The following is a 13618-nucleotide window of genomic DNA, read 5'->3' as shown; positions in this document are numbered from 1 at the left end:
GGAGTAGATCGGTCGCTGGGTGGTGGGACAGGACGTCTGTGGGAGTAGATCGGTTGCTGGGTGGTGGGACAGGACGTCTGTGGGAGTAGATCGGTCGCTGGGTGGTGGGACAAGGACGTCTGTGGGAGTAGATCTGTCGCTGGGTGGTGGGACAAGGACGTCTGTGGGAGTAGATCGGTCGCTGGGTGGTGGGACAGAACGTCTGTGGGAGTAGATCGGTCGCTGGGTGGTGGGACAGGACGTCTGTGGGAGTAGATCGGTCGCTGGGTGGTGGGACAGGACGTCTGTGGGAGTAGATCGGTCGCTGGGTGGTGGGACAGGACGTCTGTGGGAGTAGATCGGTCGCTGGGTGGTGGGACAGGACGTCTGTGGGAGTAGATCGGTCGCTGGGTGGTGGGACAGGACGTCTGTGGGAGTAGATCGGTCGCTGGGTGGTGGGACAAGGACGTCTGTGGGAGTAGATCGGTCGCTGGGTGGTGGGACAGGACGTCTGTGGGAGTAGATCGGTCGCTGGGTGGTGGCACAGGACGTCTGTCAGAGTAAATGCTGCATTCCAGCTTCTAATAAGACTCTCACCTTTATTTCAGGTTCAGAGACCCTCGTACTCAACGTATGTTTGGAGCGCAAGTGGCTCTTCAAGTGTGTGTACGCCCAGGATCCTACAAGATGGGCCCACCATCAGCAGGACCCTCTGATTTTTTGGATCCCAGAATTCCCAGCTCTGAGATGGAGTGGTTGACCAAGGAAAAAGGGGCTACTATCTTGAGGGGTCTTCTGGTGCGTGTGGAGTGAACTTTATAAACTGATCCTTTAGGTCCACAGACATCACCGAGAGGAGAGAGAGGACTGAGCATATCTGTGCCACAAATGGGGGTGATCTGTTACACGCTTTGCCCTCTCCCCCCCCCCCCCCCCCCTCGTTGTCTCCAACTTTTCTTGCTATGTACCCTAATAACTACATTTTGTGTCTTCGCATTTGTCCTTCCCACGGTTGTTTACATTCCCCTACTCCCATTAATTTATTGGAAGGATGAAGAATCTGGTGGGGCGGCATGAAATGTGAACGGGGACCTTGTCTCTGAGAGTCTGCCCCTCGCCAGGCCTTTTATTTAAGCTGCTGTTCTCTTCTCTTGATTTGTACATTGAGTTTATTTTTTTTTTAATACATGAATTTCTTGTACAGAATGTGTATATTTTGGATGTAATAGCAGTATTGGAAGCTTCAGAGCAAGAGAAACATTGGGTTTTACCTGTGAATGAACCTTTTCTATATCTTAAGGACCTTTGTCTGATCTGTCTTCTCCATGTAAGTTACTGGCCCCCTAATGTTGCTGGTGCCCTATGCTATTGGGCGTGAAGAGAGTAATGACCAGTGGAATTGTGGCCCCTCTTGCACCCTCTGATTTATTTGTCTATAAAAGTGCATATCTGGCAGTGATTGGAGAAAGCCTGGAGTCACCTTTTCCCAAATGCTGGGGCAGTACTAGCGGGGCAGTAAGGGCCATGGAGGTACGGAAGCCTGGGTGCTCTGTGGCTACTGATTGTGGTAGTGTGAGAGAAGTTATGATGTCCCCCAGGAGACACGGTTTAAGTGTTAGGTTTTCGCATCGGTTCCCCTTTACCTGGACTGTTACCTATTCATTGTCATAATCGCCATTATTTATAGACCATATATGTGTCACACATTTTATATTTACCAGTCTCTTTCTTCCTATTTGCTGTTAGAGACACCATATTGTCAGACAAATAAAGAGGTTCTAGTATTTGTAAGACAGACAATGTCTAACATTAGCTTTAGCCAGAGGAATAAAACTCTAAAAAGAGATCGAATAATACACTTAATCCTCTTTGTTTTTAGGAAACTAACCAATATTATATTATTATAATTATTGAACTATATGAAACATGCAAGAATATCCAGTCAACTCCACACGTTTTTTAACAGGGGAGGGAGATATGGCTGGTTTAGGGATCAGTTAGAAGTTAGGCAAAACATTTCTTACTGGTGTTCAAACCAGACTTCTATCCAGGAATGCTCCCTCCTGGTAATAGGGTAGTGAAGTGCAACTCCCAGCCACTGTTTGCTGAACTCCTGACTGCCACGTCTCTAATTTATAAAGGCGGGCTTCCTCGAAGACATCGGCGTGCTGTCCATCATCTGCTCCTCCTCCATCATCAGAGCTGGTTCCCGTCTTGTAATATGACACTAGCGGTTATTAGAGTGTGACACACCACAACTCCTAGCCACTGTTTGCTGAACTTCTCTCTGCCACGTCTCGAACTTCCTGAAATTCATCAGAGAGCTGGGCACAACATGACCCCTCTCCTATGGCACTGTTTGCCACACTTTTTATTATTATTATTATTATTATTAATTTTTATTCATAGGGCGTCACTAGGTGTCCGTAGCGCCGTACAGGGACAAACGAGATTACAATACGAGGTGAGACAGCACAGTACAGTAAACAATAATCACAGTAACTCAGTGAGCTCAAAGCACCGCTAGAGGGGCGGAGGAGGGGAGAGGGGAAGGTCCGCCAACGACGGAGTCCAAGAGGAAAGGCACGGATGACAGGGAGACCCCTAGAGGGGAGAGGAGGGAGCGAGAGGGGATGCGGGAAAGAGGGTCCTCAAGGAGGAGGGCTAAGTAGCTGGAGAGCAGGGTTAACAGTGGTGAAGACAGGAGGAGAGAACACTTTGCAGGTTCTACTATATCGGACCGTGTTCTAAATTACGTCAGGTGACATAAACATGACGTATGAAGTGGTGTAATTGGGTAACAGGATTGTGACTGGATCACCCTCCTATGCCACCTTTTCATAGGTTGGGCTTTGCATTGCCACGGTCACCTTTTTTTCTTTATTTTTTATCCCAGATGTGCCCCTCTAAATGCTATAGGGGTTGCAATGCTGCCACTACCAAGCTCTGGCACCTGGAACAGCTTCCTTCTGGGTATCTCTCGCTGCTAGTGTACTGCACCTGAGCTGGTACCCCTGACCTCTTCTTCCAGATCAGGGTTGTTGTGGATAGTCCCCCCCCTCACCCCGTGGCCTATCACAGTGGTCAGAGCTGCTGGGTAGCGGGCAGAGCGTTGTTATTAGACGCTTGGTACCAATCCCCCAGAACAGCCGAATAATGGATTAGATTGATCTAATCTGTAGGTCACAGGAATTACAGCAGGTAAGTAGGCATCAAAGCAGGATCCTGAAGCACTGATGTTTTTTGCTCAGAAAGGGCCCTTATTGTTATGATTCCTAGTGCTTTCAGGAAGCAGCAACAGAAGTATAATAAAGCAAATGTCTTTATTCAGGCAAAGTACATAAACAAGGATTCAGTACTTGGGATATGCAGATTTCCAGGATGCAGTATAAACAGGTATAACTCAAATCCACAGATATGAACAGGTGAGATCAATGGCAGAAAAAGTTCACAGAGCAACAGGTTCCAAGTAATGACTGATAGAGATAAATAGCAGGGACAAGTATAATGAGTTACCCCAGTCCAGGAGGCACAAGGCCGTCCAGGGAAGCAGACAAACGGAGTCCAGTGATCAAGCAGAGATCAGGTTAAGCAGAATCCAATAGGCGGACAGAGGTCAGGGTCACAAGCGAAAAAGCATGGTCCAGTAATCAACCTGTGGTCGGGGAAACAGACAAACAAGCAGGGTCCAGGAATCAGGCAGAGGGTTACAACGGGAGATCAACAGCAGAAGCACAAACACTGGAACAGGACGTAACCAGCAGCAGCCAGGGATTAAAGATGAACTGCACAGAGCACAGCTTGAGGCAGGTATTTCAAGTTGTGGGACAGGTGCAGTTCTAATCAGGCAAGGGGATTAACTCCTACAGACATGGTATAAAGTTCAGGAACAGAACAGCAGCACCTCTGGTGGATTTGAGGTACTGCGGCTACATACAAGGAACAGGCAGAGTAGTTACACTTATAATTATAAGGAGCATTACACACTAATTAAAGGTACTAGTGATACTCCAAAAGTACAGATGGTATAAAAACAGTTGAAATACAAAATACAGCTCTTTATATACTGTCTGACACACATGTTGGTAGGGGGTATCCAGCCCCCTGCCCATATCTGGCGCAACAACCTCTTAGATATTACATTTGATGTTTAGCATCAGGATGCAATATTCTCTAAACTTGGATTTAACATAATTTACACTTAGCAAAATTTACATCGATCTATGATTTCCCAAATTACTTGCTGTTGCATTATTCAGATAATTCCCCTGTATTTTTAACATGGCTGGATACACAGGATACAAAGGTAAAGAGTCCCTTCTGTATATTCAGGCTTAAAATATGTGTTGTTCACCGTCAGATAAAAAGGCTCAATCAGCATGGGGGTTTCCTTTCCTTTCGGCACTGCACACCAGTGACTAACTAGCACCACAGTGTCCATACATTAAATATATACATTTAAATTAATTAACATTCCCTTGAATACATCCTGTTGCGCTGGGGTTTAACCCATTTAGTACAGCAGCATCCGATATTAACCCATTCACTGCTGCGACAGCCATCTGGGAGGTGAGTGGGACCCGACCACAATGATGATTAGATGTAATCGGGTAACGTGATGATGTGATGTAATTATGTACCATGATGAGGTGTAGTCAGGCGACAGGAAGAATGATGTTGATGTAGAAAGTTTTGCTTACAGCGGGGACATGTACTAAACTGCGTCCATACCTCTAGATTTGTGGCCCCCTTATGGTTAGAGAGTTCAGTAGTAGAGCACAGTAACGGCAGGTAAGTGTAGTATGTATCCTGGAGGTGTGATCACTTGGACGCACCCTGGAGGTGTGACATCACTTGGACGCACCCTGGAGGTGGGACATCACTTGGACGCACCCTGGAGGTCGGACATCACTTGGACGCACCCTGGAGGTGGGACATCACTTGGACGCACCCTGGAGGTGGGACATCACTTGGACGCACCCTGGAGGTGGGACATCACTTGGACGCATCCCCAGATATGCTGAGGACGAGACCTGGTCTAAAGAGATGATGGCGACACCAGCAGCTGATTGGCTGTGCAGTGTGTACTAATAGAGTAATGTGACGATCATTTACTGCGATTTCGGTTGTCTACCTCCATAAACTCTACATTGTCAGCTATTTCCTCCACTATATATAATGATGAGTCTCAGTCCTATAGCTTACAGGATATTCTGCACAAGAGGACGTAGGTTTTAGGACATTTAGTAATATACATCTATATATAGTAGAAATACATTAATGCAATATGTTACTTCTAAAGTGATCCGGCCACAACGAGGTTGATGAACGAGGTGCAGACATGAGACACTGGGTAGAACCGGTTTGGTAAAAGTCGCTGTATTGTTTTGTATAGAACGTTGAGTTAATTTACCTACACTTTTGTTTCTAACTTTATTTTGTATTTAGCATCATCCTAAAATCTTGAAGAAAATAACATCCTGCATATCCCTCTGCAGCATATTATCCCTGTTTCCCACTCTAATAATAACCAGCAAGTTATATTGCATCAGGAAGCAAGTGTCAACGCTAGATCACCAGTGAAGACCTTCAGGGTGGCCAATCTGGGAGAGGGCGTAGACTGCACCGAGCCAACCAATTAGGGCTAGATTTGGCTGGGCCAATGGACAAGGACTTTCTGCTCATGTGCAGTTCATATCTCCCCTGAATCGTCATGAGGGCAGATCTCTTCTCTAGCAAACAGTAGAGTTTTCTACACAGCAATATTACATATTAATGTTTAGCATTGAGGAATGGCTCTGGGAGCACAGAACAATGGGTTATCTTAAATGAGATTTAAATACAATCCATAATCGGTAATCTGTGATTCCAAAATAACTGTCTGGTATCTCATGGGCACAGCTTTCAATTCTCAGTACAATTGCTCCTTAAAAACTCTAAAATGGGCCTGAATTATTCTTGGCAACTTGATCATCTGATGCCAGGTTAGATATTGTTATTGTATATTACAAGCAACATCAGAAGCTCGATAGACCTGAAGTAACCTGCTCCAATGATTTAAGCGTAGAGGATACTCAGGAATTTATATGGACTCTCTCAAGACCAGTAATAGCCTCTCTGAGATCTAAATAACTTCTGTTTTTCTTCTACTGCAATCCTCAACTCGTCACACACCCCCGACAGTGTGGGGATGTACAACATGATGAAGATCTATTTGCCCTCCAGTACATTTTCTCCAGATTTCAAGATTTTAAATCTAATTAAACAAAATGAGTTATCTTTGAATAAACAATGACAAGATTTCTCTAGTGTCTCTATTACTTTATGTCGCTAAATGACAGAGGGTAAGAAGTCAGGGGCTCTCTAAGAATTTTAAGATTTTAAAAAGAAATCACTACTGTAGCCTTGTCCAACTGACTCCCTGTAGCAGAATGGATTCAGAATTTGAAGAAGAATCATGAGAAGTAGCCTAGTAATTTAAATTACAGAAGCCTGTTGCAGAAGTGGTTGAGATGGAGCTAGAACTGATTCTGTAGAACCCAAGGAGATGGTGCAGTAGCAACAGGTGGTCATGGAAACCATGAAGTCCTTCAATCAGGACATCAATACCTCAAAGACAAGCAGGAGGGCATGGTCAAAGAGCCAGGTGGACCAACCTCTGGATTAAGAACATACCTGAAACCATTTACTCCTCCCAACTGACCAGAACCCTGTGTCCTAGCCCTCAGAACTCTGCGTTACCTTGACATGTGGTTCTCAGACTTTACAAGACTAAAGAGAGACCTTTCCTGGGTTGCAGGAGCAGAGAAAATTTACTGTTTGTGGATTCTTAATTTTTCAAGGCTTTGCACTTATCACCATGCGGAAATGTTAAAGGACATTACAAAGACCCAATGAGAAAATCAGGGAAACTACCTTACCCTTCTAATAAATAATGACTGCAAACAACTTACAGGGAAGACCCCCAGATGAAGCTTTGAGGATCCTGAACCTCCCCTCACCACCAATGCCCTCTATACAGAGGTTCCTAAAACAGGTGTAATCATCTTTTGCAAGGTCTCCTCAAAGCACACTAAAAAGGGACTGTCAGTGGTGTCAAAACTGCTATAACTCTCCTTCTCTTGTTATATGTGCCCATGAAGGAGCTTGCAAGTGGCCTGGAGGCACTGAGTCTGAGCTTGTAGTATGTTCTCTTTAGATGCCCCACCAAGACTGACTTCCAGAGCTTAGTTTCTGGGGTCTGGCACCACCCCAAGCCTAATTTGGCTCTAGGAGGTTTGGAGAGCTGGCCAGAATTAATGAAAGCCCAAACTTACTCAGCTTGGCTGTGGTGCTTTGCCTCCTCGTACTTCCAGGACACGGTGCACCTTCAGTGTACAACAGAACCTGATCAACATTACTGGAAGGTCCTCCAATACTGCTGCCCTATGATTCACAACTCAAAGCCAAATGGCACAGGCTCTTCCAGGCACTGTACAGAGCACCCTGCAGAGGAGGTTTCTGATGCCACCAGTCCCTTTAATTCATCATGTATACATCTAAATAGATGTTTCCCACAGCATGTGGGGAGGAAAGAGAGGGGGCCCACATAGGTCCTCATTTAGAGCAGAGCGTAATTTTGCATTCTGAACATACCTGTAAATTTGGGATGAAAAATTTAGATCTTACACGTGTATTTCCACCAGTTATCATCATCAACTTGATTAATGATCGATTACTTCGGAAACAAAGATGGAAAGTCTCCTATGAAATAGGAGGGCAATAAGGGAATGGGTGTTTATTTCTAACAGAATATTTTTACACAATGTCAGTGTGGTTACTTTACTATGTGGAACTACTGGTCCCAGTATGCTGTTGCAGCCATGGTATGCTGGCACTTATAGTTCTCAAGTGCCAGCAGACCCAAGCAATCAATGGTTTCCAGGGCATGCCGGAATTAGTAATATCACATTGTAAAATAATAATTTTATTACTGTTTCGACTCTGCCTATGTTTTGTATGTGGCAGCAGTACCTTTAATCCACCAGAGGTGCTGCTGTTCTGCTCCTGAGCTTTGCACCATGCCTGTAGGGGTTAACCTCCTTGCCTAATTAGAACTGCACCTGTGTCTCAGCTTCTAATACCTGCCTCAACCTGTGCTCAGTTCGTCTTTAATTCCTGGCTGCTGCTGGTTCTGCCCTGTTTCAGTGTTTGTGCTTCTGCTGTTGGTCTCCTGTTGTGACCCTCTGCCTGATTCCTGGATCCTGCTTGCTTGCCTGTTGCCCCGACCACGACTTCATTACTGGACTATGCTATTTCGCTTGTGACCCGACTTCTGCCCAGCTTTTGGATTCTGCTTAACCTGATCTCTGCTTGATCACTGGATTCACGTTTGTCTGCTTCCCTGGACAGCCTCGTGCCTCCTGGACAGGTGCGTGCTGGCGAATGTCAGCCTGGGGGTGCACAGGTGATGCGGCCGCGTCATTAGGACGTGGCCACATCGCCTGTCATGTGATGTGGCCGCCTGTGCACTGTCGCGGCCACATCGTTTGTATTGTGATGCGGCCGCAGGTAAATATTAAAAAAAAAATTGCAATCACGGGGGGTGGGGGGCGGTCACAACAGGGGTAAGACGGAGCGGCCCGGGGGACCGAAGCCTCCCTGGCCCAGCCCGCCACTGCTTCTGCACTGGGGTAACTCCTAATACTTGTCCCTGCTAGTTATCTGTATCAGTTATTACTTGGAACCTGTTGCTCTGTGGACTTTTTCTGCCATTGTTCTCACCTGTTCGTATCTGTGGATTTGAATTATTATGCAACCTGGAAAGCTGCATATCCCACGTACTGAATCCTTGTTTATTTATTCTGCCTGAATAAAGACATTTGCTTTATTATACTTCTGTTGCTGTTTCCTGAATGTACTAGGAATCCTAACAAATACACATTTACTTATTACCCCAGCTCTACTCCCCAATTCAGGGGGGTTGACATGAGCCCCAGTGCTAGGAGCAGTGTCAGAGGAGCAGGTGTCCTGTATACCTGAACTAGGGGTCCATTACCCACAAGACAACTTGGAAACAGCGGGCTGGTGTATATGTAGGCTACTGATTGCTGGCACCCCGATCTGCTTCTCTCGGCGTAGGTGGCCGCAAATTCAACTTGCACTTTGCTTAAAATTCCACTTTGTTTTACTGCACCTGTGTCCCTCCCTAGAAACTCAAATTTTGCTATGTAGCTCCCAAAGTTCTAGTTCTGCCCCTGGCTATATGTGTCCCAGAGTTCATTCTAACTGCAGGAATAGTGGGTTTTATTTCCTCTCCAAGCCACGACTGCATTAGGTTTGTTAGAACGTCATTTTGATTATTAAGAGTTTTTTGTTTTTTTTATTTCGTTTTCTGACAGCCCCAGCTGGTCATTGAATATGCAATAGTCACCGTAATCTTGTATAAACGGTGGTAGACTACATAGAACAGTGTGTTACAGTCTTTTTCGGGACTAGTACCGCACTGGTTTCCCTGGAGCCCCTGGAAGGAACAATGACCTAGGATCTTCTTTACCTGTTTTTTTTTTTAATCATCTTGAGCTCCTCAGAGGCCACCCAGTACGCTGGATGCCTACTGGGCTTAGACTCCCCAGTGTCAACATGATGGGTTACCAAATGGGTCCCGGCTGTCTCTCCAGGACCTCCCCCATTTGGTCAGTTAAAGCACTATCTGCACTTGATCCAGTCCTGTCTTATCTCCACTGGAGGCAAACATACGACAGGAGCCTATGCCTCTCTATCTAGGTAAGCTTTTACCCAGTTAATATGGTAGAGTCTCAGTCTCATACACACCATGTGAAGTGATACAATGTTGTCATCTTCCCCATGCTGCTGACTGATTGTGCAGGGCATGACCCAGACTGCCTGTATGGGTGGAGACTAGTAGTAGTACTTTTTGCCCTACCTGCAGTTCCCTTACTTGAGTACATCTGTCATGTCCTCACTTCTGTCTGACTTGAGTTACCCAGAGATTAGAGTGAATTATCTTCATTCATTTCCTCAGTAGTTCTCTTAACTGTTTTACATACTCCTAACATGTGGACATCATGGGAGCTGGATTTTCCTTCCAAGCTTTCTTGGACTGTTTCCAAAGGCCCTCTCACCCTCCGCATGTATAGCAACTTGAATGGGGAGGAAACCTGTCGGTTCCTGCAGGACTTCACTGTATGCAAAGGAGCTGCTGCACAGATCGCTCTCACTCCCGCCTTTCCGAGTTGATGTAGGTGTGCAACAGGTGACATTAAGCTAGTCAGAGTCCTGTTGTCTGGAGATTGTAACGGTTGGTATGAAGTGGTTTCCCTGGTTAGTGACCTAAAACATCCATAAGGGTCTGCTATATGCCCATCATCTATGGATGTGTGCACTACTGCTGCTCCAAAAGCTCCGCAATGGGCAAAGCACTGAAAAGCCCTACTTCCCCTATCCATGGGATGTCTTCCAACTGATGTGAGGGCGCACCAAGGAAATTGATGTCCATGAGTCCCTAAGTACTTTTTTTGTCGCCCACCTACAGTGGTTGCAAGTTGCCCCACGTGTTTTGGGGGGGGGGGATCCTCTTCCAATATTCGCAGAAATATCCACTTTTAAAGCCATTTAATCCACCTCGGTTTCTCTCCATACTAAAACTCTTCAGTGATTGGATATCGAATGACACCGCTGCAGGTCTTAAGCCAGCCCCTGAGAAAGGACCTCAGCTCCTTGGGCAGTCTCGCTGGATAGGACTGGTCTGCAGGCATTGGAAACCACCTATATGTTCTGATGCTTAGAAGGTGCATAAATCACAATATTTATACATGTCTCTTTATACAATTGTCTCATTATGCACAAACATATCTACTGAATGGACCATGAACCACTTTGGATACAGTCATGGGCAGAATATTAGATGTCTCCCCCACTCTGTTTAGTGACATATGCAGCAATTTAATATGTCGGGCGCTTGTGTGATTACTCTGCCACCCTGTCCTCTTGGTCTCTACGGTGAACTTGTGGTTTCCTCTGTGATTCCCCATCATTACTGACTACTCCTTGGACACCAGACACTCCCTGACTGCGACTGTGCATTAGCTGTAGGAGAATAGTCACTGCCACCATCAGACTCCTTCACCTGGAACCACTTACATCTGGCTGGATGGAATGACTGCCTCAGCGCTGCTTTGCTGCTGGCTGGTTCTTCCTGACGGCTTCTTTGATCAGCACTGCAGGGTAGGAGGCTGTCACAGATATTATATTCAAAAAGTGAGCCTGCAATTAAGATTCCCAAGTGGCTGGAAACTTCGGGTAGCCAGCAGACTGAAGATATAGCCACAAGTTCAGTGCCCAATCAGACAGAAATCCATTCACCATCAAAGATGAATGATACGATGGCAACTGAGGGGCACATTTATCAATATTCACATAAAGTGAAAAGTAGTTTTCAATCCTTATCGCAATGATAAGGATTGAACTATTTCTCACATTTATGTACAGCCCTGCACAGAAACAGCAGTTCCGAAAAACTGCTGTTTCAGTGATAAAAAAAATCATACTTACCCCCCTCTTCGGAAGCGCTGTCTCCGGATCTTCTCCTCGTTCTTTTCATTCTTCAATTGCGCATGTGCAGTTCCAAGAACTGGACATGCGCACACAGATCCCCGCTCTGTCTCTATAACTATCGTTGCAGAGAGAGAGCGCTGAGTGACAGGGAGGGATCATGTGATCCCTCCACACATGCGCTGTCCAGCTCTGCTCTTCGGAGCAGAGCTGACAGCATTGGATTTCTTCAATTCTGATAATGTACGCCAGCTTGTTTTTTCGGAACTTGTTAGATTTGAGCTGGGAGCAGTCACCATACCGTAGAATGGTGACTGCTCCCAAAAATGAAGAGGAGTGCAAAGCAGCAGATATCCATGATATCTTCCCTGCTCCTATCTGCTGCGATGCACCTTTCATAAATATCCGGAGAACACCCAGGAAGCTTAATTTCACAGTAAGTGCACTACCGTGCTTTCATAAATATGCCCCTTAGTATATAACCTGGTTACATGGGGGTCATGAGAAGATGGTTAGAGGAGGATTCTGAATACAAACAGCAGGAGACACTGAAGTAGTCTGGTACTGAGAGTGGGAGCCAGACACCGAGGTGAATCCCTAATCTGCCACTAGGTGCTGCATGTGCCGAGGGAATATACTGACGTTCCTGCTGACATCAGTGAGTACTTAACCATTGTACTTGTGGTTGCTGTGAGTCAGACTAGCTGCTAATACTGCAAACGTAGTAGAGTGCTATGTAGCAGACTACTTCCTAAAGATACTCTGTTCCATTTCACAATCATTGCAGCCACAGTTTACAACACAGGACAACCGGGGAATGGATTAGAGTGTTAGCTCTTATCTGTAGGTCACAGGGTACAGCAGGTAATAGCTGTCAGACAGGGTCTTACAAACAGAAAGGTCTTTATTTGCTCAAAAGTAGCCCTTACAAGTGCTGCTACACCTTCCTCTGCGGCACTGATGGTCACCTCAGAAGTACAGATACAATACACACTTTATATGCACAGTACAGCTCCTTTATACATATAACCTGTTAGGCGGTAATCCAGCCTCCTGCCCCTTTAACCAATCCAGGCTGATTCATGAAGCTTGTACATCTGCCTAGAGGGTTTTACACCTGTAACATAGCTGCCAGCGACAGGGGGCGTGTGCTCCCCCACCCCCCCCCCCCGCTAATGAGCTGCCAGCGACAGGGGGCGTGTGCTCCCCCAACCCCCCCGCTAATGAGCTGCCAGCGACAGGGGGCGTGTGCTCCCCCACTCCCCCACTAATGAGCTGCCAGTGACAGGGGGCGTGTGCTCCCCCACCCCCCGCTAATGAGCTGCCAGCGACAGGGGGCGTGTGCTCCCCCAACCCCCTTGCTAATGAGCTGCCAGCGACAGGGGGCGTGTGCTCCCCCACCCCCCCGCTAATGAGCTGCCAGCGACAGGGGGTGTGTGCTCCCCCACCCCCATGCTAATGAGCTGTCAGCGACAGGGGGCGTGTGCTCCCCCACCCCCGTCCCCACATCAATGAGCTGCCAGCGACAGGGGGCGTGTGCTCCCCCACCCATGTCCCCCCATCAATGAGCTGCCAGCGACAGGGGGCGTGTGCCCTCCCCCATCAATGAGCTGCCAGCGACAGGGAGCGTTTGCTCCCCCGCCCCCCATTAATGAGCTGCCAGCGACAGGGGGCGTGTGCTCCCCCACCCCCGTCCCCCCATCAATGAGCTGCCAGCGACAGGGGGCGTGTGCCCTCCCCTCCCCCATCAATGAGCTGCCAGCGACAGGGGGCGTATGCTCCCCCGCCCCCCATTAATGAGCTGCCAGCGACAGGGGGTGTGTGCTCCCCCACCCCCATCCCCCCATCAATGAGCTGCCAGCAACAGGGGGCATGTGCTCCCCCTCCCCCGTCCTCCCATTAATGAGCTGCCAGTGACAGGGGGCATGTGCTCCCCCTCCCCCATCCTCCCATTAATGAGCTGCCAGTGACGGGGTGTGTGCTCCCCCAGCCCCCCATCAATGAGCTGCCAGTGATGGGGTGTGTGCTCCCCCTGCCCCCATCAATGAGCTGCCAGTGACGAGGTGTGTGCTCCCCCAGCCCCCCA

At 47.4% G+C, this 13618-nt stretch overlaps 1 protein-coding gene across 1 annotated transcript in view; it reads left to right on the top strand.

Moving 5' to 3' along the window:
- NEURL4 (neuralized E3 ubiquitin protein ligase 4) overlaps window positions 1-1278 on the top strand; it is a 34325-nt gene extending 33047 nt beyond the window's left edge. Inside the window, 1 exon segment of the mRNA XM_075204935.1 lies at window positions 588-1278. Within this exon segment, the coding sequence (XP_075061036.1) occupies window positions 588-792 (205 nt within the window). The 3' untranslated portion in view covers window positions 793-1278.
- The last annotated feature ends 12340 nt before the right edge of the window (window positions 1279-13618 follow it).

This window comes from Mixophyes fleayi, chromosome 4 (assembly GCF_038048845.1).
Source record: "Mixophyes fleayi isolate aMixFle1 chromosome 4, aMixFle1.hap1, whole genome shotgun sequence".
In the NCBI taxonomy this organism is placed as follows: Eukaryota; Metazoa; Chordata; class Amphibia; order Anura; family Limnodynastidae; genus Mixophyes; species Mixophyes fleayi.
Note: the sequence above shows the minus strand (reverse complement) of the source record. Positions and strands in the feature narration are given on the sequence as shown.